The following is a 27,375-nucleotide window of genomic DNA, read 5'->3' as shown; positions in this document are numbered from 1 at the left end:
CTTCTTTTTCTGAATATCTTGAAAAATTGCCAAACGTGTTTGTTTCAAGACGTTCACATTTTGTGAGACTGTATTTTCCATGGACCTATTTTTACTCTCCAAGCTCAGATCCTCTTGCAAAGGAAATGATTTGGGAAGATTCTGTATCTGGTCTATGCTCACAAGCACTATCTCTATTCACAACAAATATAAGATTGTGCAATGATCACTTCCTAGAAAGATATTTGACAATCTGCTCGATGGCAAACTGCACCTGTTGCAAAACCTTGGCCATCAATTTTCACCCTTTGAAACTGTCATGAATGCTCCACGACCTTGCCCCTAGGCTCAAGATACCACTTGCAAGAAGGTTTGGGCGATCTTTCATGCCACACCGTGGGGAGTCCCAGAGCAATGACATGCAATCTGTTGTAGCAATGCCTGTCCTAGGATGTACGCCCACCTTGTCATGGGTGTCTTACAGCCCATGACCATCTACCCAACCACAAGGCAGCCTTAGGGACTGCAAAAACCTCAAACAGGGTTAAATCCAGCCCATGTGGCAGCCACGTAAGTTGCCACATCATCGATGGAGCAGCAGCAAACAGGGCAGATGTCGCTGCCATGCAGCCATGTCAGCCAGCATGGGGCTGAGCAGAATAAGTGCAATGCAACACTCCATACAAAATCTATGATTATAAAACAATGAGCTTTGTGACAAAAGCCGATTTATTGGCCTTGGAACAAAAGTATTTTTTAGACTCGCTTCATGACCTAGAAGAAAGAAAAGGCCATTGATATGATTTAAACAATGCTATATATTCAAGAGTCACAGGACAAAGGAAAGAAGAAGTTGGCAACAGGATTGCAGAAGCTCAGAATGACAAAAGAAGACCATTGGAACAATTTAAACATTCCTAGATTCAAAGAAAGGAAGGAAGGAAGAAGTTGACAACAGAAGCTCAAGGAAATGTGCAATATGCATGCCAACAGCACCTCTCTCTCTCTTCTCTGTTAGCATGCACCCAATGGTTTAGTGGTTCGTGACGAGCACAGGAACAGTTAGTAAGAAATGATTTATGCTTCATGCATATTACACACCTTTCTCTTGGCAGTGAGATCAACCACTTTGGGAAGAGTCTTTCCAAGCACAACCAGTGCCACAACCACATCAGATAGTCTTGCTTTGAAAACACGATTGTCACCCAGCCCTGTGGTTGGGCTTGGAGTAGGGGAACCACTGGTGGACGTGGAGGAAGTGGAGGAAGACAAGAGGGTGGTTAACTGTACAACTCATAACAATTGGGTTTGCTTTTTCAACGAACTGGACTAATGAAACGAACACTAACTAATCTCTCAGCCTTTCTGTCGATTCACGGATACAATTCACAGGCATTAGCATCGCATTTTTCCACCCAGCCATTCTTGTGAATCACATGTACACAAAGATATGTAACTTTTTTATTCCATCATGCCTATCCACAAGCCCTCAGTTCCCTAGATGGTTCCCTCTGCCACATGTCATCATTTTAGACCTTTAACTTGGTACACCATTTACCCCTCTCTTGGGACACAATTAAAACATTTGCCCCTTGGCATTATTACACATTTAGGTGCACCTAGGCCTTAGCACTCAAAACCACCTAGTCGATGCCAATACACCCTCACCTAGGACCTTGGCAGTTACTTCCCTTGACCATTTTATCTACGCACATAAAATATTACAAAAGTTGGTCATCTAAGAGAAAATGCCCACCGATCTTTCCGAGGTCATGCTATCTCGGCTAGAGCATAACATTCCTTCCCTCTTCAAGCATCACCGTCCTCGATGATGAAATCTAGGAACACTCTCCGCAACTGGTATACGGATTCCCAGGTAGCTTTTGATAGAGGTAGACCATGCCATGCAACCAACACCGTGGGTATCTTCCGATTGCGCACTTGCATCGTTCCTCGGTCCAGGATTCTTGTTGGTTTGCGTCTTGCATTATCCTCTATCTCCTGAAACAAAAAAACACCTTCGATTAGTGATTAGTGAGTCACCAGTATGCAAAAATTTCTTTAAATGAGAAACATGAAACACTGGGTGCACCTTACACCCCGGTGGTAATTCTAATTTATAGGCTACCTTGCCTATTCTTTTTAGAATTAACCATGGCCCACAATATCGAGGTGACAGCTTAGCACAATCTCCTGCAGTCAAAGACTTAGAGTGCGAAGGAACTCTGAGAAAAACTTTTTCTCCTTCCTTAAATTCTCTAGTGGATCGGTTTTCATCCGCATACACCTTAGCTCTATCCATAGCTTGGCAGATGTTAGCTCTCGCAAGTGCTAGCATCTCCCGCATCTGAACCACAAAGTTCGCGACACTAGGCACTTTCTGAGGTACTCCAACTATAGTTGGATTCGCAGGCCTATAACCATAGTTCAGCTCAAACGAACTGAACCCTGTAGAGGAATGTTTTCTATCATTGTAGGCAAACTCCAACAATGGCAACCACTTGTCCCATGTATGTTGCCTCAATGACACATATGCTCTAAGCATATCCTCTTAAATTTGGTTGATTCTTTCTGTCTGACCATCCGTGATCCCCACTACTCATTCCCAACTCAGTCCTTAGTGTCTCAAATACCGCAATCCAAAAATGACCGGTAAATTTGACATCTCTGTCTGACACTATGGATTTGGGTAATCCATGCAAACGAGATATATGTCTAATAAAAAAATCCGCCACTTGCGGGGCACTAACAGACTCCCTAGTTGGAATAAAGTGAGCCATCTTGGTAAGACGATCAACCACCACAAGGATAGAATCATATCCACCTTGTGTCGTAGGCAGCCCTGCAATAAAGTCCATGGAAATGCTCTCCCACTTACTTAGTGGTATCTCCAAGGGCTGTAAAAGGCCAGGTGGCTTCACCGCTCTGCCTTACTTACCTGACACGAAAAACAACGTGTCACATATTCATGAATATGCTTTTTCATCTTTGGCCAAAAGAAATCTCGCTTCACGAGATCATATGTCTTCTCGACTCCTAGATGTCCCGCACATGGGCTATCATGGCACTGTCGAATGACTCTCTGCCTGAGATCATTCTGACTAGGTACTACTACCTTGCCATTTCATTTCAGCATACCATCCCTTTTGGCATATCTTGCATAAGTTTGGCCTTTTCTGGATGCCAGGTCATCCTTTTCCCTGGGTTTTAACATATGAGCCTTAGGCCATAGACTTTGGACAAACTCATCCACCTTTTGAATTTCTCTAATCTCGGTCATTAAAGCACTCTCTAACACCGTGAAACTCATGTTATGCATAATGCGTGACAACGCATCAGCAACTTTATTATCTTTTCCTCTTCGGTACCGAATCGTCAAATTAAACTTCTGCATGAGTTCTGCCCACCTAGCTTGGCGGTCTCTCAAGTCAGGTTGTTTACAAAAATGTTTCAGAGTATCATGATCAACATCCACATAAAACTCTGATCCATACAAATAATGTCTCCATGTTTTCAAAGCATGGACAACGGCATACAACTCCAATTCATGAGTTGGCCAATTTCTTTAAGAGGGAGAAAGCTTCTTGCTTTCAAAGGCTACTGGCCTTCCCTCTTAGAGGAGAACTGCTTTGACCTTTGCATGTTCTGATGAGTGTATACTGGGCTCTGGCTCTGCTAGAGCTTTGCCCTTATCATTCCTAGATGGTCTAGCCGACAAGGCTTACACGATCTCCCTAATTTCATTTTGACCAGCATTCACTTGAAGCTACTGGTTCATGATCTGTTGTAAAGCATCTTCTAATACAAAAATCCTACCCACCAGAGTAGGTGTTGTGTGATGGGACATTTCTTGCGTAGATCGCGCTCTAGATTCACCAGGATTTACCCTGGAATCTTCCCTCTGTCTCCATTCTTTCAAAAGGGAAAATAGAATTATTTTTTTTTCAACTTCTTTCCGTACGTCAAAACCCCAAAAGTATATCACACTTCGAATTCCCCTTTTTTGCTGTACAGGAATAATAGACTGCAACTGAAAAGTTGTATAGAAGAAAAAAAAAAGGATGCTCCCTGGAGGTTCCCTTTGAGTGATACCAAGCTACAGCCTGCGTGTACGCGATTCTGCCTCGTCAAAAGCCTCTCGATGCAACTTCTAGTTTCCTCCAAAGTAGCCGTCTGCTCCTGAATATAGATGCTGCTGCCTCGACGATCTACTAGATGGAAGGAAGACTTCGTGGAGTTTCTCCAATATAAGAGAAGCAGGGTTTGTCGTATAGAAAGATGAGGCCACTGATACGCTTGACACCGCCAATCACCACGCTCACAGGCTATTCATGTGATCACGTCCCTGTTCACGAGCCTTACTGTTTGTCACTTCTCAGCGATAACCCGGAAGCAAAGTTCCTTTGTTAATTCACCGGCTAATTCGCTATCTGTTTCGCAAATCTTTCACCCAACTCCACGCATCGCCTCTGGATTTTCGTCAACCTGCCTTACGGGAACCAAATGATACATTCATAACTGATCTCACGTTCTTTCATCGACCGAACCAAAAAATGTGTGGCTTATCAATTGTCGCAGGAGCGTAAGGTTCCCTTTCTCGTCAGCGGCTTTACGCTGATCGTAATTGAGCTGCGTCGATCAAACCGCTTCGTTAAGCCCACGAACAGTCGCGCATCCCGTGCGCTCTGGTCTTTCGATGGCCGCCCGTGCCACCCTGCTTCCTTCATACGCTACTCCTCGTCCAGCCTAAAGCACGCATCGCTCATCGCGTCGAAGGGTCTCCCCGTAACTTCAGTTTCATGCGCCACCGTTCCCAGGCCCTATTGTTCGTCGTCACAGCCTTGACCTAGGCTCTGATACCAAATGAAACGAACACTAACTAATCTCTCAGCCTTCTGTCGATTCACGGATACAATTCACAGGCGTTAGCATCGCATTTTTCCACCCAGCCATTCTTGTGAATCACATGTACACAAAGATACATAACTTTTTTATTCCATCATGCCTATCCACAAGCCCTCAGTTCCCTAGATGGTTCCCTCTGCCACATGTCATCATTTTAGACCTTTAACTTGGTACACCATTTACCCCTCTCTTGGGGCACAATTAAAACATTTGCCCCTTGGCATTATTACACATTTAGGTGCACCTAGGCCTTAGCACTGGACCACCTAGTCAATGCCAATACACCCTCACCTAGGACCTTGGCAGTTACTTCCCTTGACCATTTTATTTACGCACATAAAATATTACAAAAGTCAGTCATCTAAGAGAAAATGCCCACCGATCTTTCCGAGGTCATGCTATCTCGGCTAGAGCATAACAACTAATGACCCAGTTTCATTTTCCTCTTCCATTCAACCGCAGCTCAATCCTTACCTCCTACTCTCTGGAAAGTTTAGTCTTGAGCCTTTCTCCCCATTCAAATGCAGCCCAGACCCCTCCTCTCCTCTCAGTTATTATAGATTTGTATGCAGTTAAAATCACAATACGTATGTATAATTGAAAATAAAATTGAAAGAGAGTTTATCATAAGCATAGAGACATACACAGACGCACCATAATAACAAGGAAATCGCTCAATTTTCCTTCCTCCCTCCTTTAGAATGACAAAAGCAGACCATTGAAATGATTTAGGCATTCCTAGATTCAAGAGTCACGGGAAAAAGGAAAGAAAGAAGTTGACAGCAGGATTGCAGAAGCTCAAGGAAATGTGCAATATGCATTCCAACAGTGTCTCTCTCTCTCTTCTCAGTCAGCATGCACCCAATGGTTAGTAGTTCGTGATACGCACGGGAACAGTAAGTAACATGATTTAAGCTTCATGCATATTACACACCTTTCTCTTGGCAGTGAGATCAAACGCTTTGGGGAGAGTCTTTCCAAGCACAACCAGCGCCACAACCATATCTGATGGTCTTGCTTTTGAAAACATGATTGCCACCCAGCCCGGGGTTGAGGCTTGGGGTAGGAAGCCACTTGTAGACGTGGAGGAAGTGGAGGAAGAGAAGAGGGTGCTTAGCTGTACAACTCATAATAACTGGGTTTTATTTTTCAATGAACTGGACTAATGACCCAGTTTCATTCTCTTCCATTCAACTGCAGCTCAATCCTTACCACCTACTCTCTGGAAAGTCTAGTCTTGAGCCTTCCTCCCCACCCAAATGCAGCCCAGACCCCTCCTCTCCTCTCAGTACCGTTAAACGATACATATGCATATTTGAAAATAAAAAAAGAGAGTTTATCATAAGCATAGAGACACACCATAATAACAAGGGAATTGCTCAATTTTCCTTCCTCCTTCATGCATGACCAAATGCCACATGCACATTTGACTTGATCCTTGAGTCACCAACAGTATGTACCATGTCACTCACATAACACCTACAATTTTGCCATTAACAACTAACACTTGTAGATAATAACCCCACAACGCCCCTCCCCAACAGGGGCAACCACTGTGCCGCAATGCCTCATCTAAGGCTCCCTTGCTCGTAACCTCCCACGCACCTGCACCTGTACACATAATCAAGAAGACTTGCAAAATTATTGTCGCTATTGGGGATGCCTGCACTACTCCTGCAATTGGTGGGCCTGTGGCTGCAAACAAGCCTATGGGCAGGTCCTGTGCAGCCTCAGCCTCCCATAGGAGACTCGCCTATACCAAGGGCTGCTCCAAGCCCTGAGAGAGCTGGAAGGGGCCAAAAAGGCCCACAAAGAAAGGTAAAATGGGGCAGGCAACAGCAAGGGCAGGCGGACTACTCCCCACAAAATCCCTCTCCACTCAGTCACCCCTCTCCTACGACTCTCCCTCAATCCCTAAAGCCCCCAAAGAATCCCCCACACTCAGAAAAGGAATAAAGCCTCCGAGGCAGCCATTTGAGCTATTCTCACCCTCAAAATCCTACATGAAGAGGAGGACATGGGGGTTAGAAATGTTGTAATATTTAAGGTAGTGGTTAAAGTGTTAGTAAGGAAGCTTAGGGGCATTTTCCCTTTTAAGGTTTATTCCCTTTACCACAATTAGTGGTTGAGTTAGTGGTACAGTTAGCTTTGCCTCACTCCAGGCTCACCCTATGGTTTGAGGATTTTGTCATACTGACAACCCTCTTGTACTTCATTCTTGCAATCTCCTTTCAGCTGCGCTCCACGTTTTGGAGCTCTCCACCTCCACAAACTCTCACAGAGCATGCTGCCCCTTGCTCCCACACACCTCCCCTCAGCTCCTGTACCCTTGGGGATCATTTCAGTCACAAAGAACTCGATTTTCATCACAAGAAACCTTAGCCTCCATCTCGTTTTTGGAGATAGGCTGATTCGGGAAGCCGTTTAGGGCAAGGAAAGTTCATATCCAGGCCTTCCCAGCACGTGCAACTCATCTGCTGCTAAAATCGTTAGTTTTCAGAGCACTTGCCAGGCTGGTCGACTTGTTTTGGCTTATTTTACGACACGTGCTATAGTGCGTCTCTTCTGGGAGCTGTTTGAAACAGATCGACAATATTTTGGGTGGAGAACTGATAGCAGAAGCTGCACCTGGTCAAGTCGAGTTATTTTTAGAACCCGGATCCATTCACAACATGATTTGTGGAACTGTTTTGCTGTATATTTGCTACTAGACCCCGCTAGAGATAGTCTGGAGTTCTTCTTCTATAAATCGACCAGTTTTTCCTGTTTTTGGAGCTGCTGTGTCTGTTTTCCCAACACTGTACTGCTACAAATCCCTTTCGGGCTTCTTTTAGAGTAGTTTCGAGTGCTATTTTGGTCTGTTACAGAAAAGTACAAAAAAGTCATTTACAGACTTATCTTGAAGTGTCTACAGAGGTTGAGAAGTCTCTATTTTTGCTTAGGCTGAGAAGACCATTGTCTGGAGCACACCAAACACTACCATTCGGTCACATTTGTGAAGCTTTTGCTCTTTTGCATCAGAGATTTTTGAGACAGTTCAAACAGTCAACCCTTGCCGTCCAATTTTGACAGTTTGGGACAGATTTTTAATGTGCATTCTCAAGCCAAGCATTGGCTTTGAAAGTGAACATTCAGCTGGTTGTGCATTGTGTTCACAATACATGAACTTGCCAAAGCTTGTGCATTTGGTTGAGATTGCTCAGAATCCAAATCCTCATGGGCAAATTGAGCGACATATGAAAAGAGAGGTATGACTCCGGTAGGAAGTTTAGTGTAAGCTACAAATCTGGTATGACGTACGTCATCAATATTCAGAAGTTGCTCAAGCAAGTCCTCAATCTTCGTGACACAGTCTACCATTGAATGTCCTTCATTCATATGCATCGAACCAAGCTCTCTTCCAAAAAACTGAGACTCTTGCCTCCTTACATACATTGATTCCGAAGTGTCCCAAGCATGCTTCCAAGTTCACCAGGACCAAATGTGAGGTATAATTGACCTCTTCACTGAAAATGAAATCAAAGACAAAGCCTATGCATCCCATCTTCTTTACTCTAGAGTGATACCAACATGTGCTCGTGCTCGTGCTCGTGGTTGAGCATGTTGCCCACGTCCCTGCACCAACACCTCCCCCTTGCTATGGAGGAGTGCTAGGAGCAATGGGACCGGGACGGACATCATCACTGATAAGTCCTTTGGCAACAACGAGGTTTCTAACCATAAAGCTCCATAGAGAATAGTTAGTGGCATCCAACTTATCCTCCTGAGCATACCAAAAACATCACCTTTGACAAGTTGGTGGGGCCTTTGTTGCAGGAAGAGCAAACTAAAAAAGAATATGTCAATGAACGCATGTGGTGAGGAGCAAGCTTTTGCTACGAAAGAGAAGTGCAGAGCCAAATATTAGCCCAACCATGTTGCTGGTCATACTTCTGGAAAGGACAAGATGGATGCAGATAAGCCTAAGAAAAAGGGCAAATGACATTATTGCAAAAACCGTATCAATGAGTGCCCAAAGAGGATTACAAAAGAGGAGAAGAAAGAGTCTGGTATGGCTGTTGCAGGCTCTTCAGTCACAAATGTAGGAAAGGATGATGCCTCAACAAATCTTGCAGAGAATGAACGGGCCTTGAAGGTTTCTCTATGATCTGTTAAGAAATCGGTTTTCTGTGAACACTGAGTAAAGACCACATATTCTTCCTAGCATTTAATTTTTGTATGATCTGTTAAGAAAAAGGTTTTTTGTTAACACTGAAAAGTGAGTAAAGACCACACATTCTTTCTACCATTTAATTTTGAAAAACATATATGATATAATAAGAGCAAACATTCAACGAGGAGGCACGACATGCACGTTTCATGGGAAGCATGGGTAACATGACTGTCGGGTGGGGGATCGATTTTCACACACACTGTGTCAATGAAACTACAAATACTTGCTATTTTGATAGCCGTGCATCCAGACTTATCATGTTCAAGAAGGACTTATTTGATATGCTGTCACGTGCTCCCATTGGCAAGAAGGTATCTTGTGCCAACAACTCTTCTTATCCAATTAGACTGATTGGTGAGATTCTGCGTATAGTCGTTTACGGCTCGGATCTCTACATCCCATGATGCTTTGTATGTCCCTCGGATAAATAAGAATTTGCTTTCAATCTACAATAAAGAGCATGCATCATTAGAGGAGCCTACTCCAGTTCTCATTGGCAATCAGAATGGCAATGCCGTGGCACAGAATCTTCTGTTTCATGCACATATGAAATACATAAAGATACATTATCATTATGTCAAGGAGCAGCAACATGCAGGGAAGATCAGCTTGCTCTTTTGCCCTATACATCAGAATGTGGCAGATCTCTTCACCAAATCTTTATCCCGTGAAAGTTTGAAGCTTTCCGCAAAGCAAACTTATATCCATTTAGTGATTATGTTATTCCTTGTACATTTTGACATTACCACTGCACAGGGGTGTTGCAAATATTGTAATATTTGAGGCAGTGGCCAATATATTAGTTTGGGGGGTACAGGCAATTTGTTTTTCTAAATTTTTCACCCTAACCACAGTAAAGGAGAAAAAATGACCTCCAAATAGGGACAAAGACTTCCAACATTGATGGCTTTCGAATTTTCCATCAGTTATACTAAGAAAGGAAAATGAGGCCTTGAAAAGGGCAATGAAAGAGCAAGCCTCAAGCATCAAAAGCATTGGATTTGGAAGCGTAAGAGCTTAGGCATGGAGTCACCGGGGGCCCCTGACTGAATGAAACCTCAACCACACATTGAACTCAGCTTCTCAAAGAAATCGCAGCAGTTAGGATCAAATTACAGAAGTAGAAGCCTGAGCCTTGCGCACAGCCCTGCAAATCAATCGCAATTGAGCAGCGTGCAGGAATCTGATAGAGCAATGGGCTGGAAACTGAATCGCAGCAGCTCTCCTTCAATTCACAGCACTGGGGGTGATTCGCAGGTGTCCGTGTGTGGGCAGGGAACTGCAAACAATGCAAAGTCTTGGATAAATAAGCTGGAAATGAAATCGAAGGAAGAGAACAGGGGTGGGGAAGGGAAGTAGAAGGAAGAACACCACACTAGGGGCCAGAAAGAAGGGCTGGCCCACCCCGAAGGTCTTCATTGCAATAAAATATCTTCAGTGAGCTCACAAGGGAGCAAGCTGAGTACAATTCTTTCTCTCTCTTCTGAATCCTAGAGGGTAAAAGGCCTCTCTTCTTATAGGCTAGGCCATCAGCCAAAAAGCAGAAGCTTTCTAAAAGCTGAGGCCTACTTTTCTTGGTTTTCTTTCCCCAAAAACTGGTTTTTGGGTGCTTTCTAAAAGCCAGCGCTTTCTCCAAGATTGGGGTGCCTTTTTGTAGCTTCTAAATCAAGTGGGCCCTTCATTAAAATGGGGGCCGATGGTCTTGTACTTTCCTTGGCCTGGTGGGACCTGCTTTTTGGGCCTCTCATAAACATTTCCACACTTTAACCCATTAAAGGTTAGCAAATGCAAGCATTCTGATTAGTGGACTAATCCTAGTCCCTTGTGGGTGTCCCCACTTACTCATTAACCAATGTAAAAGCAAAGGAAAAAGAAAACTTGTTATAGTTTTGACTGAAGTCAATCTATCTTTATTTCTTGGGAGAGTTACGAATTTGTGACACTGAAGCACTTTGGAAGCCTTCAGAACAAAAATGCAGCACTTGGAAGACTTCAGAACTAAAATGAAGCCTTGATGAAGAGCCTGGGGGAGCTGAAAACCAGCCCTTGGCAGTTCATACAAGAATCCAAAAAAGTGAAGGACAAATCAAGACCAAGATGGAGGTCCATGGCCTCAAGTGTTGAGGAACAGAAGCCTCAAAAGACAAGAAACCTTCAAGAACGAGAGGAGGACAAGAAATGGTGGGCCCTTACAGACAGCCAGGAAGCACAGGCACAAGAAGTTAGATTTGAGCAAGTCGCATTGAGAATGCCTGAAGACTGGGAGGGATGAGATCATCAAGTCCAAAAATGCAAAGTAGAACAAGATGTCCTGACCAGAAAGGTATACCTGAAAGGGACTCCTATTCGTTAATCAGGACCTCACACAAATCCAAATTGAGCTACAAAAAGAGGGCCTCAAAATAATCCATGGAGATACAGATAAGAGTCATTGTCCAAAGACTGGAGGCCCCTCTCCGAGATAGGGTACTCGCATCTGGGACCAGCAGTTCGTTATCAGTTGCTTTCTGAAACGGAAGCAGGACTCTATGGTCCTCACCACACTGTGACAACTTCCCCAAGACTTTTTGATGGGAAAATCTCATAGTCTACTCTGAGACACCAAAGCTTGGACATGGAAATCCAACACACCATGCAGAAACCCATAGGGACGGAGGGCACAAGGATGAGGGATTGGCAATAGTATTCCGCTCGCATCTCCAGTCACAAGTCACTATCACAGAAACGGATAAGCATGCTCAATAAAAGTGGATTCAATTTAGAAGGCCCTCAACCAAGGATGTATACATTTCAACATGTTACTTTCCCCCACAGATACAATTACACTAGGACTTCCACAGAAAGCAGGCAGGTATCACCATTCCTGGCACTTTACTTGGGCATCCAGACATATATGCAACAGAGAGGTCCTGCAGCCTGCTCCAGCTGTGTCCTGTTTAACACTAAGAAGGAACAGAACAAAGGGAAGCGAGGTGTGAATGGGAAAAAGAGATTCCTTTCAGGCTATTGTTCACGCGATTCTTTTCAGGCTATTGTTCACGCCCTTGCATGATACTCATTACGCCACGGGTTGTGCTGATGCAAATAATTGTGCTGCCTGTAGATAAACCATATAAATGGTGCCTCTCTATAAGCTGTAGGAAGAGAAAACGATCCAGTGTTCTGAAACTTATTGACTCGTGAATCCAAGATAGCAAGCCATGCTCTGCAAAGTTGTGGTCTTCTTTTCACATCCCACCGTTGAACGGAATGAGACCTTGGAAAACATGTGACTTTGACAAATGGACGTGCTAGTTCAGAGGACATATGTTCTGAAATTTTCACATGCATTTAGTAATCTGATATTCCACAGGTTATTGAGGGCAGCGAAATACGTATGTACAGAAGTCTCGGTTGACTTGAAACTTACAGTGAGTGACCCGTTTCATAGCTGAAAGTCACACAAAGATGCAGCTACAACCATAGACAAAGCAAAGAAGTTATCCAGATAGGCAAAGCAACGAGACACTCCTACAGGAGCAAATGCAGTTCCATAATTTAGTGAAATTTTTGGGACATAGGGAGCGCCCCCCGCTGTTTCTCTCTGTCTCTGCGCTTCACTCACTCACACACACAATCCATTAGCAGCTCAAGATATGTGCCGGCGGCATCGTAATTTCAGATTTTTGGAGAAAATCTACGTACATTGCGTACTACTTAGCCACACGACTGCGGCGAACGTAATGATGTGCAAGCCTATATCTACCATTGCATCCACGTTCGCTCCACGTGTAGATCCGTTTTCTGGTTTTTAAATACGTGACTTCAATGAGTCTTACCATCATTCCCTTTTGAGACATCATTTAGCGGTTTGCCAGTGAGTCTCCGCAGGAAAAACATGCCGCTCTCCGGGATTCCTACCGGTTACGAATCAGCAAACAATGCAAGTTCTTCCACAAGGCTGGCCCCATGCAAGCTACGACACAAGGGTTGTGCGCCAGGAAGGAACAAGCAGAAAGCAGGGAAGCAATACAAATGACCTGTGCAAGCGTTGGGGCAAGGCTAGTATGGCTGATGCGGGGCTGCCATGGATTGATTGTGAGATGGGGATGGCGAGACGAAAGCAGAGCAGCCAAGAAGAGCAGCAGAAGGAGGAGAAGAAGATGACGATGATGCTCTCAAGAGTATGAAAAAGGCGATAACGAGAGAGAGAGAGAGAGTCGCGGGTACCCACCTTGTGCTGCCTGCCCCACACTCCTCACCACCTTTCTTTATTTAACCTTTTTTTGTTAACTTCCAAAATTTCAAAAAACATCATGGTTTCTTAACCTCTCTTACACAACAGAACGGGTCTCAAGATCCTGGTACTCCTATGCTTTAGCTTTTTCGCTGTCTTTCTTGGCCTACCCTCTAGAAATTAGGTGATTTTCTAATTTTTGTTATGTACTTTACATGTGGCAATTCAACCACCACCGCGTAGAATGTTCTGTCAGTTCGAACAGCAGAATTTTGTCCAACGTATTTGAAGAGGATTTCTCTATTGAATAACGAATATTTGGTAACAAAGCAACCTGCAGGCAATAGGTAGTTCTTACCGGTATTGGTTCCTCCCTATTGTATGGTTGATTGGCTATATAAGAACAACGTTGCAACGACGAAGTTCTCATCCTCAGGATTTTGGTTTTGCTTTGTTCAATTGTTTTCTTTTCCATGGCGTAGTCGGCTGATTATATGGAGACAGATAGTGAAACGCTCATCAAAGGTCTTGTTGTTGCTCGAATTTTTGGCCTATTGTTCTTAAGCGTCCTTTTTTTCTTCGCGATATCTTTTCCTTCACTAAGCGGTGGGTTTTGCAGGTGTTGCGAAGGCATGTCACGATTTATTGGCAACTCCACTTTTTGGAAAGGGTATCCTTGCACAAGGAATTAACGATCAGGTTGTGGCCAAAGTGATTGAAGATACAGGTAAGCTACATTGTTTTCTCCTCCAAGCTGCGCGAAGCACGCTCCTCGTCCAGCTTGATCTCACCCATCTCAAAATGTCCATGTACTTATCTATATTAAATGGCTGAGAAATGGTTGCAATAGAATTCATTTACGACAGCTCGCTCAACTCTGAATTGAATTTTGAAGGCATGTGTGATTCAATTTTTGTGTTGCTTCCTCACTTTTGGTCCTGTTTGTTTGCGTTGTCCGCCTGGCATTTTGGTCCTAGGAAACAAATAGTCGATTGCATCCGCCTCGCTTAGGTCTTGTTTGTTTGCGTGTAAAGACTTTACAGCTGCATATATCCATGACACTATGTTGAACAAACATCATTTTTGCTTCTTTTTCATTTTTAGTCTCTAGGTCCCTGTCTACAAGTTGCGAGCTTCCTATACTACTGGCTGCTACAAGCGCTAGAAAAAGAATAGCTTTTTGAAGCTACCGTCTGCCTGCATGGAGAATCATTGATGCTTACTTCCTTGCAATTCAAGCAATATATCCCATGATCAAGTAGCTTCTAAGCTCTCAACTCATCTGTTGTCACCTCTGTCCCCTCCAGAGATTTATATCCCCGCTACTCTTGATTGGTTTTCGTTGACGGTGCATCTTTTACCGCTATAAGAGTTTTCTTAGGTGAGCTCTCTAGCAGATTGCACATTCTGAGTGAGCTATCCATTGAATCGGTCACCTTCTATTATTGTTTCTTTTGTTTGCTTTTCGTAGCTGCTAACCCTATAAAAAGGCTGCGCAAATCGTTCTCGGACTATGCTCTTCTAAACCTAGGCCAAAGAACGATTTCCCTATTCAAGCCCATGTTCATCGAGATATTGCTTTGTCCAAAATAGTCACTGAATCTATGACCAGAGTCACGCTGTCTCTGTCAGCCCTCGTCCGTTGCAATAACGTTGAATGGCAAGAATTTGTCGTACCCGTATGGCTAGGGGCTAAGGGCATCACTTGGGCACTGACCAAACCGAGAATCAGCTCTTCGTGCAGCATCCCGTTTCTTGCTTGCTCGACTTCTCATCTCCTCTGCTTGCTGCCCTTCCATCAACATAAACAGAGGACCGAGCTGTAGCCTACACGTCTCCTTTCTCCTCTAGTTCAAGTCCATCAAATGTTTCTCCCTCAGACGTGAGAGATTTCCTAAAATTAAACTTCCAAAATCATTGCTTTTGATGCCATTTCTCCTGCTACCCAGATAACCGATAATCCTATTCAAACCTTGCGTGATATTGGTGCTCCCAAATTCTATAGCCTCGTTAATTAGAGATTTCTTCTCATACACAGGTATGTCCAAGTTGGTGATTCCAAATCCCATAATGCGTTTGTTAACCTCTTCCTTTTGAGAAACTTTGCTGTCATTAGAATTTTAATGCACTTTTTTGCTTTTGTTTATTAAGTGAGTTTCGGACTTTGGTTGTTATTCTTCCCAACAACTTTGGATAATTCAATTATCAATGTAGTTTTTCCTTTTCATTACTATTGTCTTTGGTTTGTACGTGGAGCTACTATTTCTACATGCTCTTATGTGGAAAAAATTGTATCCCCACCTACCAGTTCTAAGCCAAATGCATTGCTCCTTGCCTCTCCAAGTAGACCTCCCAAGGAAAATCTCTTGAAAATTCTCTGATCAAGAAAACGCCACAACGCTCGTTAAAACATTCATTTCAAGAAGTTGCCCAAGAGGCATATGCTCAAGGTAACCATTCGTTTTTTTTTTTAACATTTTCTTTGAGAAAGGCAACATGTAATTGTTCTCCTCTTTCTTTTGTTGTATTCAATAAAAAATATTATTCGAGAGAACCCGGAGTATGTTAATTTTAAGTCAACAATTACTTCTCGTGTGCAACGTGCAAGCAACTCTTTGCATGTGAGCCATTCCGTGGAAAGAAATCCCCCAACAAAAAGAGGATCTTGTGAAGTTATCAACATTGATTTTGATTAAAGGATCAATGGACTAAGGACTTTCCTTTGATTTTTAAATTTTGATGATGTATCATCAGTGAAAACTATGTTTGCAATTAATCTTTAGATTTAAAGATTTCTAACTTGGAATTCCTTTTTGCAACTGCTTATTCATATTTTGAAAGTATGTTGAATAATATGTATCAATTATGTCTCAACAAGAATGGTATGGTTGGTATTATTTTATAAAGAGAAGCCAAAGACACATTCGTTAACACATGCAAAATATAGGCTTGATTAAAATTGCATATGCTTCTAATGTAAGTGCCATATTAGGAACTTACTATGTCCCATTATTGCATTTGCCGCAACCGAGCAACTTGCATCCAAGAAAGAAAGTGATGAAGTAAATTCATACAATGGGCTTAAAGATGCTAGCAAGTTGCAACCATCACCACATAACTTTCCATGCATTGCAAAAGCCATTGTGCCATAAAAAGAAAACTTTGTAGGGGGTGGTAATTCTTTGGTGTCTCTAGGCATTACTCAACTATCAGATTGTGTACCACATAGATTTGTTTTTGAGGGACAACTCCTTTGCAAATATGCTACTTACAAGGTTATGAATCCAAAGTATCCCACATTCTTGAAAGGTGACTTGACGGACAAATTTTGTTCTCATACATTCACATTACTAATACCCTCTACATACATCCACCAATTTGTAAACTTCTTGGAAATTGGTGAGTTCTATAGAATAGAGGGTGTAAGTGTTGCGCCAAAAGGACCAAGTGAAGGCAGAACTTCAAAGTTTTCTCTTCTTGTCGATGCTACCACATGTATTATTAGAGGAGAACCTTTTGAAGGAAATCTTCGATTGGAGCCTGATCATTCACTTCACACATATGGTCCTTGGGTTGCTGAGGTAATCAACTTTGGAAAGTTGTCAATCTCCCAAATCATGGGCACGCTTGCGATTGTGATTATCAAAGTTGCATGTGACGAGGGTATGGCAGATCAAATCATAGTTGCAGATGGACCAAGAGATGAAGACAGAGCCATTGTAAGTTTTGTTAATTATGGATTGTTTTAGACTTCATTTCTTCAAAGAATCTTTCTAGTCTCACCTTACTACAATTTGTGCTGCAGTTGTCTTTTGTAAAGGAAAGGAAATTTACTCTTACTGAATTTGTGCAAGACTTCAACGAAGAATGTGTTGTTATGTACATCTTGAAGAATGTATCATTCTTGAAGGCCAAAGGAACAATTTGTCTTTGATTTTACCATCTTGGTAGAGGTGCTTGAGGAACCAACCAAAGACGACCTCAAGCAAGCTTTTGTTAGCCAAGTAGCATGACTTGGCTATGGAACGCAAGTAAAAATATTTGAGTGTCATTTACTTTATCTTTGATTTTTGTTGACATTCTCAATTTTTTGAATCCAGGTATTTGGCATTCTACACTTCACCAACATCAACGCAGATTTGCTCAAGTTTGTTTGCAAGGCATGCAGAGGAGTTCATGTTAGCCGAGATCTTCTTCAACCTTATTACTTCTCTTGCAAGGATCCTCAAATAATTGCACAAATTCCTTCATTGACTGGAGATATTGTGCAACATGGTGGAGAACAAGTTAGGAAGTTCATATACAAGGCCCGTACATTGACATTGTACTTTCCCTAGGTGTTCCATTTGTCCAACTATATGAAGAAGATCTCATGATGGCACGAAGCAAGCTTAGGACTATGAAAACTAGTGGAACTTTTAATGTCAACAACTCTGGCTTTGTTATTGCATTTCAAGCAAATGCATAATATATGATTTAATTTATGATTGTTCCTACCTTGTATTCCAAATTGCTCAATAAATTGCTAACACTTGTGATATTTACATCTTCAATTATTGGATTATATTGCTAAATAACATTTGCTATTATTAGACTATGGATATGTTAGAGGCTCTTGAGCAAAGACAATTAAGGATGAATGAAGATTTCAAGTGCAAATATCCAATGAACAAACATACTTTTTGGTCTCCAACCTTTCTTCCCTTCTCTAAGTTATGAAAAATTGTTTACTATCATTTGTGACAACATTCTATCTACATCAAAAGCAAGTAATACACCATGGCATATGTTGAAAATAGAACATATTGATTCAATGTTAACAAGTCATAACATATAAAACTTAGTAGAAAACTCCTCGTCTTCTCGTGCACTAACAATAGATATCCTTGAACAATTTAATGCCATCTTTGGAATGTCATTCACTTTGATATGCTGTTATTACATGAAGCTGAACAATAAAATTATTGTAGGCAAAGCCAGAAAAACTCTTACAAAAGCCCTACTCTTAGATGAGTCAAATGTCGTTCCCACAATCATTCCACTAATTCATTTGGACAAAAAACGAATGTGCAATGTTTGGATGAATAAAGATGAGGAACTACTAGAAAGACTTGTTCTACAAAATCCAACACTATCTACAAAACACATAGTATTGTTATTTCATAGCAATGTTTTGGAGAAAACTTATGAAATACAAGCTACTCTCAATAAAATATACAAAATGAGAAGATTTGTTTTTCCAAGTACTACTATTCCTGCCATAATACCAACACCAACTTTAGAAAATATCGCTCAAACTTCCAAACATAAATGAAACCGAAATCAAATATACCATCAACAATAGTATGCAACAAAAATTAAGGACACTCCAAGCTATCCATGTGTTTTTTGTGGTTCCTTGAAATTCAAATCGAAGTTTCAAAAAGTAAGAAAATATCGCTATATTTCTTCAAACCAATGGTGTAAAAATATCCAATTCTCACTCATCAAGTAATTCTCTTTGTTACATTTGCTATAAAGATATCAACAATAACAACGTATCATTTCTATCTTCTAAAAACATGAAGATGGTTCCTAAAACAAATTACACAAGAAATCTTCATGACATCGAAACACGCTTGGTCTCAATCAAAATACCATTTGCCCAAATTCAAGAGTTGACCTACGAAGGACAATAGTCTACATGGTAGTGTTGTAAATGTATTTGCTGACATCGATAGAGCACCGAGTGTTGCTAAGATTCTTGAATGAGAATGACACAATTGCAGTTGCAATCAAAAGAAAACTAGCATTTAAACACAACTACTTGAGTGGGATTGTTCTTCATTCACAATGTTGGCACTAAAAAAACTATTGGAAACACCTTTATACAAGCAATACAATGTGTCTGTAAATCCCCTTTGGGAAGAACATGTCGAAAATTTTCAAGAAGAAGACTTGCAAAACCAAAGCAAAGAAGAAGCATTGAATGAAACAATTGATGAAGACCTTCACACAGATACTTTAGTTCATGGAATATACACAAGCCAACAAGTTGTTGATTTTGAAAATCAAACCATTGCAATTGCTTCCTTTGAAGGATACTCACAATTGAGTGAAGAACTTGCATTTCCCAAGTTGTTCTTTGGTAGTCCTCAAAATTACAGTATTCCAGAACATACTGCCTACCAAGTCACTGTGCCACTTGGGAGTTAACAAACATTGATTGACGATTTGCACTATGCATAGAAAATCTCTTCTTCAAGACTATGAAAATCCTTGTTCGACAAGTACATCGTCATCTTGGGTGCAAATGCGAAAAGCATAAACCAATGGCAGATCAATACAAGTAAAAGATGCACTTTTGGATACAAATATTGAGAAACTCTTACAATCTAGCATAGGCTATCGTGACTTCTCTCATCTTCACATATCAGTAGATTACAAGCACTACCTCAAAAAAAAACTATTTGCAATGTTGCGACAATTAGGGCCACCATCTTTCTTCATCACATTGTTGTCCACCGAGAAATTATGGAAACCATTGGTAAAACGCCTCCACAACCTAAACAATAAATCTAAGAATAGTGAACACCCTAACCCAAACATGAATTTGCAAAACCTTATCCGACGTGACCCTCTAACAACTACCCAATATTACGTGCACAAATTCCAAGCCCTTAAGACACTACTTCGGAAAGACCACACTATTCTCGAGAAAGTAGATGACTTCTTCTTCGTAACGGAATTTCAGAATCGAGGAAGCCAGCATGATCATGGTCTGCTTTGGATTGATAATGGACCCTTTTTTGGAGTGTCCACAAATGTAGAGATCGAGGCTTTTGCAGAGGACAAGTACATTTGCACAGACATTTCTTTTTTCCCCTTTGAACAAAAAGAAATCCAGACTCATAGACATCGTAAAACATGTTTAAAAAAACAAAAAAAATATAGATTTGGGTTCCCCCGATTTCCTATTAAAAATACCCAAGTACTATTAGCATTACAACAAACAAATTTAAACAACACTCTTAAGAAGACCATGAAGTCAATCAACTCATTGTTGTTAGAAGATACAACATTATTGTTAGACTATAATACTTTCTTAGAAAAACTTGGATTGTCTGAAGAAAAATACATTCTTGCAATCCAAGCATCTATTTCACAACCAACAATATTTTTGAAAAGACAACCAAAAGACATATAGACAAACAATTTCAATCCAACCTTGTCATCACTTTGGGAGCAAACACACATGTAGATTCATTCTAAACCCAAATGGGACAGCAGCATATTGTACATATTACATGACAAAAATTGATAGGGAGACCTCAGAGGCAGTCAAAGCAACACTCTCACAAAGTATGACATCTAACTCTCCTCCAAATGAGTGCATTCGTTGTGTTGGCAGTGTAATTCTAAATACTCAACACACAAGCTCCCATAGTAAGCTATATATTTAAGACAATTCCAATACATTAACACAAACCCTCTTGAGAAAAGAACATTGCTCTTAAAACATCGAGAGCAACTTCAACTATTACATCCAGACAGCACCAACATTTTGACAACATTACCAGCAAATACTTAAAATGTGCAACCACTCTGCATGGAATTTGCCTAGCAACTTTTGCAAGTGAATATATAATCTTTGCTAAACGGCAAAACAAAGGAAAAAAGCAAAGATTATCCGATTTAACAGTTACAGTGAAACTAATGATCCAGAAAACTACTATCGAGAACTATGCACTTTGTTCCTTCCATATCACGACGTGGAACCATCACTTAACGAAGACTCTCCTACATGGCATGACACATACAATCAAAACAAGAATATCCACAACAAGTTGCTTGAAGACACAAAGAATGCTGACAATCATGTGCTTGTTATGAATTATATAGATTTATGCCAAAAGCACTTCTATGCTTTTCTCCCATCCTTTTGATAAAAAGCTTAAGTATGCTTTTGCACCTTGCTTTTCACACTATTAGATTTGCTTGAAATCAATGCCCATGATTGTGACAAGTGGCTCAAGGAAAGCTTGAAAATTGCAAACTTCCCCCTAGGCTGCCCTAAGCAAATTTTACGTGTTTTGAAATGAATCTTCAATGTGTTGCTCTTTCTAAATGTGTCTGGCTTGTTTTCTCTTTCAACAACTTTCACATTTGATCCTTCTGCAAAACGATTTTGTGTTGAAACATGAATTTGGAGTGTAAGCGCCACCGCATATTAATTGAGTCCTTCTTCAAAAGTTGTCTGGCTGGTATCTTCTTGTACAACATATATATCCGCATAGTTGCTTTGCAAGTTTACAAGAGGCTTGGTTCAACCTGGAGCTGCTAGAACAATCCACCATTCCTAAGGATTGACAATGGAATCACTTGCATTTGACCCTTCTTTCATCAAAACACATTGTCTAGTGTACACAACACTCTCACGTATACGCATCCCAAACAACCTTTTCCTCCTAAATCCAATAGAACATATCAAAGTAGATAACAAAGTCCTCAATGAAATTCAATGATTGCAAAATGAACGCCGATAGATTACAAACCCAAAAAAAAAATCCAATAAAAAAATACAACATAAAACAATACAATCACTTAACACAAGAGCCCTAAATGCACATTTAGAAGATATACTTCATGACAAAAGTCTATTAAGTGCGACAATACTTTGTTTTCAAGAATTGCATAATACAAACAAAATACTCTCATTACCTAACTTCACATGTCTACAAAAAACAAATGGCATAGGGATTGCTACATGTTACAAACAAGAAATGCAATTGCTAAAGGAAAAACACATACAAAACAAAGGTTGTGAATGCTTGCTAACAATATTCAAAAGCGAATACATGGACAATTTAGCAATCATCAATATATACAATTCTTCTTGCACATCCACTTCTACACTAATCTATTCCCTACAACAAATTTTAACCACCATACAACCAAACATGGCAACAACAATCATAGGAGATTTCAACATTAACTACAACAACTCCAACAATAAAACTAAACAATTCCATACATTCATGAAAAGAATTAACATGAGACCTTTAATCCAAGAACCAACTATAGTACATGGTTTAAATCATAGATCACATATGGACAAACAAACCAGAACAACATACTATATCAGGAACTAACTTTGCCTACTGGTCCGACCACTCAATTATTTACACAAACATTAATACACCTACAAGGCACGCCTTATGAATGTAATTCAACTTGTTTATCATTTGTACTTTCTTTCCATTGTTAATATAAATCCTTCCTCTTTCACGCCAAAAAAAAAAGCAGGTTGAATTACATTCATGTGGCCTGCCCTAGAGTGAGGTGAGTGGTCGAACATGTGTAGTTTGCCCCAGACATTATGCAAGTGTCTGCAGAGTTTGTCATGCCATTGGTGGGTTGAATGTAGGTGCTCGATCTCCTTCATGACAACTAGATCAGCCTTTATATGTTTCAATTTGAGCCTTTCGAGAATGTATAGGCTTGCAAGGTCAGGGATGCGTGAGAGTGCTATGTAAACGAGGTCATGCGACTTGATACTCGATTCATCAAAGGCTAGGTTGTCCATGGAAAGGCCATGTGAACGATGTATCATCCTACCAGATGCAACTTGTATAGGGAACTGTGTGCGAGACGTCGTGTTCAGCAACTGGTTTTTCTCGATTTGAAATTCTCGAGTGATTTGGAAGATGGGTGTCCATGTGGGGTTGATGCTGGCGGTGTATAAGCCAAGGTTTTTGGCACATGCTTGTATCTCTATCGTAGGATCATGGAATTCGATCCATGTAGTGGGAGTGTGTATGCTTGAGGTCGAGTGTTATAAAATGCCATCAGCACCATTTACTAGACCGTAAGCAATGTTCCAAGCAAGGTGAAGGTGAGGAAGAGGAAGGTGAGGGGGAAGGAAGGCACTCTGCTCATGAAATTGGAGGATGGGCACATTCACTTGCATAACTTCCCTTCTTCTTCTTCTTCTTCTTCTTCTTCTTCTTCTTCTTCTTACTCTTTCTATATTATGCTTCACAAACAACCCTCTCTTCAATCAAACCCTCACTATTAAACATCCATCCACACCTTTCCATTTATTCAAGAAGGCAAAGCAAGCAAGGTGATGGGCAAAGGAGACAAGAGGAGGGTGAGCAAGAGGAACTGGAGGGGGAGAAGGAAGAAGGCACTGTGCTCATGGACTTGGAGATGAAGGATGTCTCAACAAGAATGCCTGGTTTGAGTCTCAGTTCAGCATGCAAGCCGACTGTGCTCTTTGGGTTTGGTGGGGGTTGAATAGGTCTACTACATGTTTTATGCCCATTGTTTGTTGCTTGTAGGATATGTGGTTCAGTGGTGGTGAGGCTGTTGAAGACAAGGACGTTGTGCTTGTCCATTGTTGCATTTGTGAAGTATAGGTGCTGGGTGGTGTGTTTTGCTAGAGGACAACGGTGTTAATTAAGTACATTCAGCATGGCAATGTCTTTTGGGGAATGTTCAGCCACATGAATGCGGTTGAGTATTTTGAGGAATGAGTTATTTCATTGGCACATTCATTGCTTGAGCTCATGGTACCAAACATAGTCCTTCCAAAACAAATGTAGAAAGTGTCGAGCAAGAACATTTTTTGGAGAATATCCAAGCATCCTTTGTAGGGCTTGCTTCGCACAAGTCACAATAAAAAAGAACATCAATGTCGTCGAAAGGCTCGAAGTGATTGTGCTTGATTTCTCTTATTCGCATGTTAGCAGCATCGATGAAAGTGTTTTGTTCGACTAGGGAGATTTCATAGATAATCAAGGCATTGATGTTCCTGTACAACATCGATACTGCTTCAAGGGTTTTAGACGATAAGGATTTGTAAGCAGATGCCAAGAGTGGCAAGTGTAGAGAGGAGTGGATGGTTGTTCCACCGATGTTGTGGGCTGCCTTTCCAATGTAAGCCAAGATGAGGGTTCATGGGAGGTCTGCATCATAGTTTTTGTGGTGATCATGTTCTTTTGTCCCCTCTAATTACTCTACAAGAAAAACAACATGATTCTCAAAATAACGTTTTTTGCTTATAGTAAGTCCCTTCCTAACTTACACTCTCATAATACACCTTAGTTATGCTATATTTAAACTCATTATGAGAGAGCAAACCTCTTTTAGCCCTTGATGAACTACATTGCGATTGGTATGCAAAATTTCTATGTCAATGACTTCTTACATCAATATGGTATCTTCTTTGTGAACTTGTTTTCCTTCGGTATCTTCTTGTAAACTCATTTTCCTTCTATTTTATATACTTTTATATCTTTTAAATCTTCTTGTAAACTCATTTTATATACTTTTTATCTTCTAAATCTTCTTTCAAAGCACATGGTTTTGAGTGATTTTTTGTTGGGACCTCGATAATAAGGGCAGTACAATGTTGGATCGATGCATTTCTTTAGCAAAATGTATTCAAGGAGAAGGCATTGTTTTGTGTTGAGCTTGCGTAGGCCTCGAACTACTGCACGTTGGGTGTCAAAGTATAGGTAATGTATGTTGGTGTGTTTGTATGGGTTTCATGCTACTTGGTTGGCATTTCTCTTCCCAAGTCAAACTCATTCTTTTTATTAAGGGCTTCTTGATATGTGCTTGAGGATGGTGAAGCAAACAAGCATCTCGAAGGTGCTTTCCCCGTACTGAGTTTATTGAATTGTTGCATGTTGCTCTCTATTTGTTCTTTGTTGTGTTCGTACATTTCATGCCAAGTTGGAAGTGTCAATGTCAATTATGTAGCAGAACTTAGGAAGAACTCTCGTCATATTGTGGCGAGGCAACGACAAGGTAGACTACTTGTTGGGTGCGTCTTCACCGCTTGGCTTGTGTCCTTATCAACTTTCATCATATATGATGTGCAGTATGTAGCTGCACCATGAGGGTTCAAGATGAATTGGATATCCGTATTTGCATCCCAAATATTTGCTAGCTTTGGATTGAAATTGTTCGTGTACAACTCCTTTGGTGCGGGGGCAAGAATAATGCAGGTTGTGCCAAAGTTGACTCTAAAGTGAGGACGTACTCTTCATGGCTGAGTCCAAGTTTTGTCAATGTTTCAAAGTCGAGGGCTAATGTCAAGGGTTCTAGCATTGACAAGTTATTTGAATTATGCATTTGTAGCCCTAATGAATCTGCTTCATTTAGTGGGAGTAGGAGCTTTGTGTGGTGCATTAGGGGTCAGGGAAAGCCGAATCGGCAACCTTTGTTTCTGCATTTGCATGTTTTTTTGTGCTTGTGTGTTTGCAAGTCCCTTGAATCTAATGATAGTCTTGCTGCATCCATCAAGATATATAGGTCCACGTAGCACTCAATGTACCATATGTAGGTGCACCTTCAACTCAGAGGAGGCCGTGATCATGTTGGTTGCCTCGGTTCTGGAACTCTCTCACGAAGAAGAAGTCAATAATTTCACCAAGTATTTAGGGATCATGCTCCAAAAGGCACTTCATCACTTGAAATCTATGCAAGTAGTACTGTGCAGATGTTACTGGTGGGTCTGAGTGGATTAAATTACGTACATGCAGGGCACAAGTGGGGGGTGGTGGGTGTGGTAAGTTGCCTTGCAATTTCTTTAGGCAGTCAACCAAGGGTTGTGATAGCCTCTCTACATGGTCCAAGTTGGCAAATCATGGCAAATAAGCTCTTCTGAAGCTTGTGTTTGTAGTCTGCTGATGTTTGGAAGCAAACAAAGTCACAAAATCCAATTTGTGACTGCAGTAACTTCTCTACGTTTGTGTCTTCCAATAAATCCTTCATTTGCAATGTCCTGCCACGTAGTTTCCCTTTTCGCACTCGAACCCATGCCGATGAAAGCGCTTTGCAAACAAGTATATTTATTGTTTTGAAAGAAAGATTCTTTATTGACAATACGAAGCACTTGACCTTGTTCTCGTGAGCTCCCAATGATCTATGTTTTGGTAGGATGTTTGGTCAGGGATGTTGTAACATTGAGGATAGCAATGGAAGAGAGAAAGGAAGCCAAGTTCTTCACAGTACTTGTCCTTGAAGATGCTTAATGGCGAGAACCTTCGAGCAAAATAATGCAAATTCGTTTGTCTTCAAAGTTGATGACGACTTGGCTTGTGTAGAAACTATGTACAAAAGTTTCAATCTCAATGTCCTTAACTTCTGTGAGACCATCATCCGCCACGACAATGTCTTCAATGCTTGCCCATGGTTGTGAATCCTTTATGTGCTTGAGCCATTCAGGATTCAATTGCACATTGTTTGGTTTATACAACGGGTTGTTGAGAAGTTTTTAAAAAGCTTTCATTGTTAGGTTTGGTCGCACGAGCCCACTCATGTAGTTGTGCATGTATTGAGCTTCTGTTTGAGCATGACCATTACAATGCTCTTGTTTAACAATAAGCACAGTACCACAAGTTGCACTTAGTCCACATCATCAAAAACATTGATTACACTACCATGCAAGCTGTACTAGCACTTGAAAGATAGTTTAAGTATTTGCATGAAGTGTATTCTTATGGATACTAGCCAAGCCTCAATCGAATTTAAAGACATTGTAACCTTGCCAACTAGCGATGGAGGCATGCTCCATTTGGTGAACAAGGGTAGGCGATTCTTTATGAGTTGGTTGTGGCATAATGGACACATGCACTTGCATTCAAAGGCATCTTCAGCTGCCTGTTAGAGCTTGGTTTTCTAGCAAGAAGTCTTTGATTATATTTGTAATGTGCCGTAGTTTTGCTTGGAAGGCCAATGTGCCACAACATATGCAAGCAAATTGAGGTGTGTCGGCAATTCTTCTTCTATAGATCATCCGCATGCATTCTCTGCCCCTACCCTATTTCCTAATTGTAGTTCGTTGGTTGCACTCCATGTCCATTCTAGTTGGTGGGTAGCCTTGAGTAGGAGCAGTAACACTGTGTCCATGGCGATGAGCGGATTTTTCTTGCAATTGCTTGCATTGAATAAGCGGCCATGCGGGTGTGTTGCATGGTACCTATGGGGCTGTTTCCCTTATCTAGAGAGTACTGTTATTTCAGTTAGCATCCCAATTACAACATCTAAGGTCCAAATGGGGTCTACTACA

General features: G+C 41.2%; 1 protein-coding gene across 4 annotated transcripts in view; it reads right to left on the bottom strand.

Moving 5' to 3' along the window:
• Window positions 1-13,236, bottom strand: part of LOC147906282 (uncharacterized) — a 91,127-nt gene extending 77,891 nt beyond the window's left edge. For all 4 annotated transcript variants that reach the window (XM_087377706.1, XM_087377699.1, XM_087377712.1 and 1 more), the window contains exon 1: window positions 12,916-13,236. In XM_087377706.1, coding sequence (XP_087233832.1) covers window positions 12,916-12,976 — 61 coding nt within the window. In that variant the 5' untranslated portion in view covers window positions 12,977-13,236. The remainder of the gene's footprint in view (window positions 1-12,915) is intronic.
• Between the last annotated feature and the right edge of the window lie 14,139 nt (window positions 13,237-27,375).

This window comes from Dipteris shenzhenensis, chromosome 1 (assembly GCF_047967505.1).
Source record: "Dipteris shenzhenensis isolate YYH24624 ecotype China chromosome 1, Dip_SZ_1.0, whole genome shotgun sequence".
In the NCBI taxonomy this organism is placed as follows: Eukaryota; Viridiplantae; Streptophyta; class Polypodiopsida; order Gleicheniales; family Dipteridaceae; genus Dipteris; species Dipteris shenzhenensis.
The sequence above is the reverse complement of the archived record's forward strand: the minus strand, read 5'-3'. Positions and strand labels throughout refer to the sequence as shown.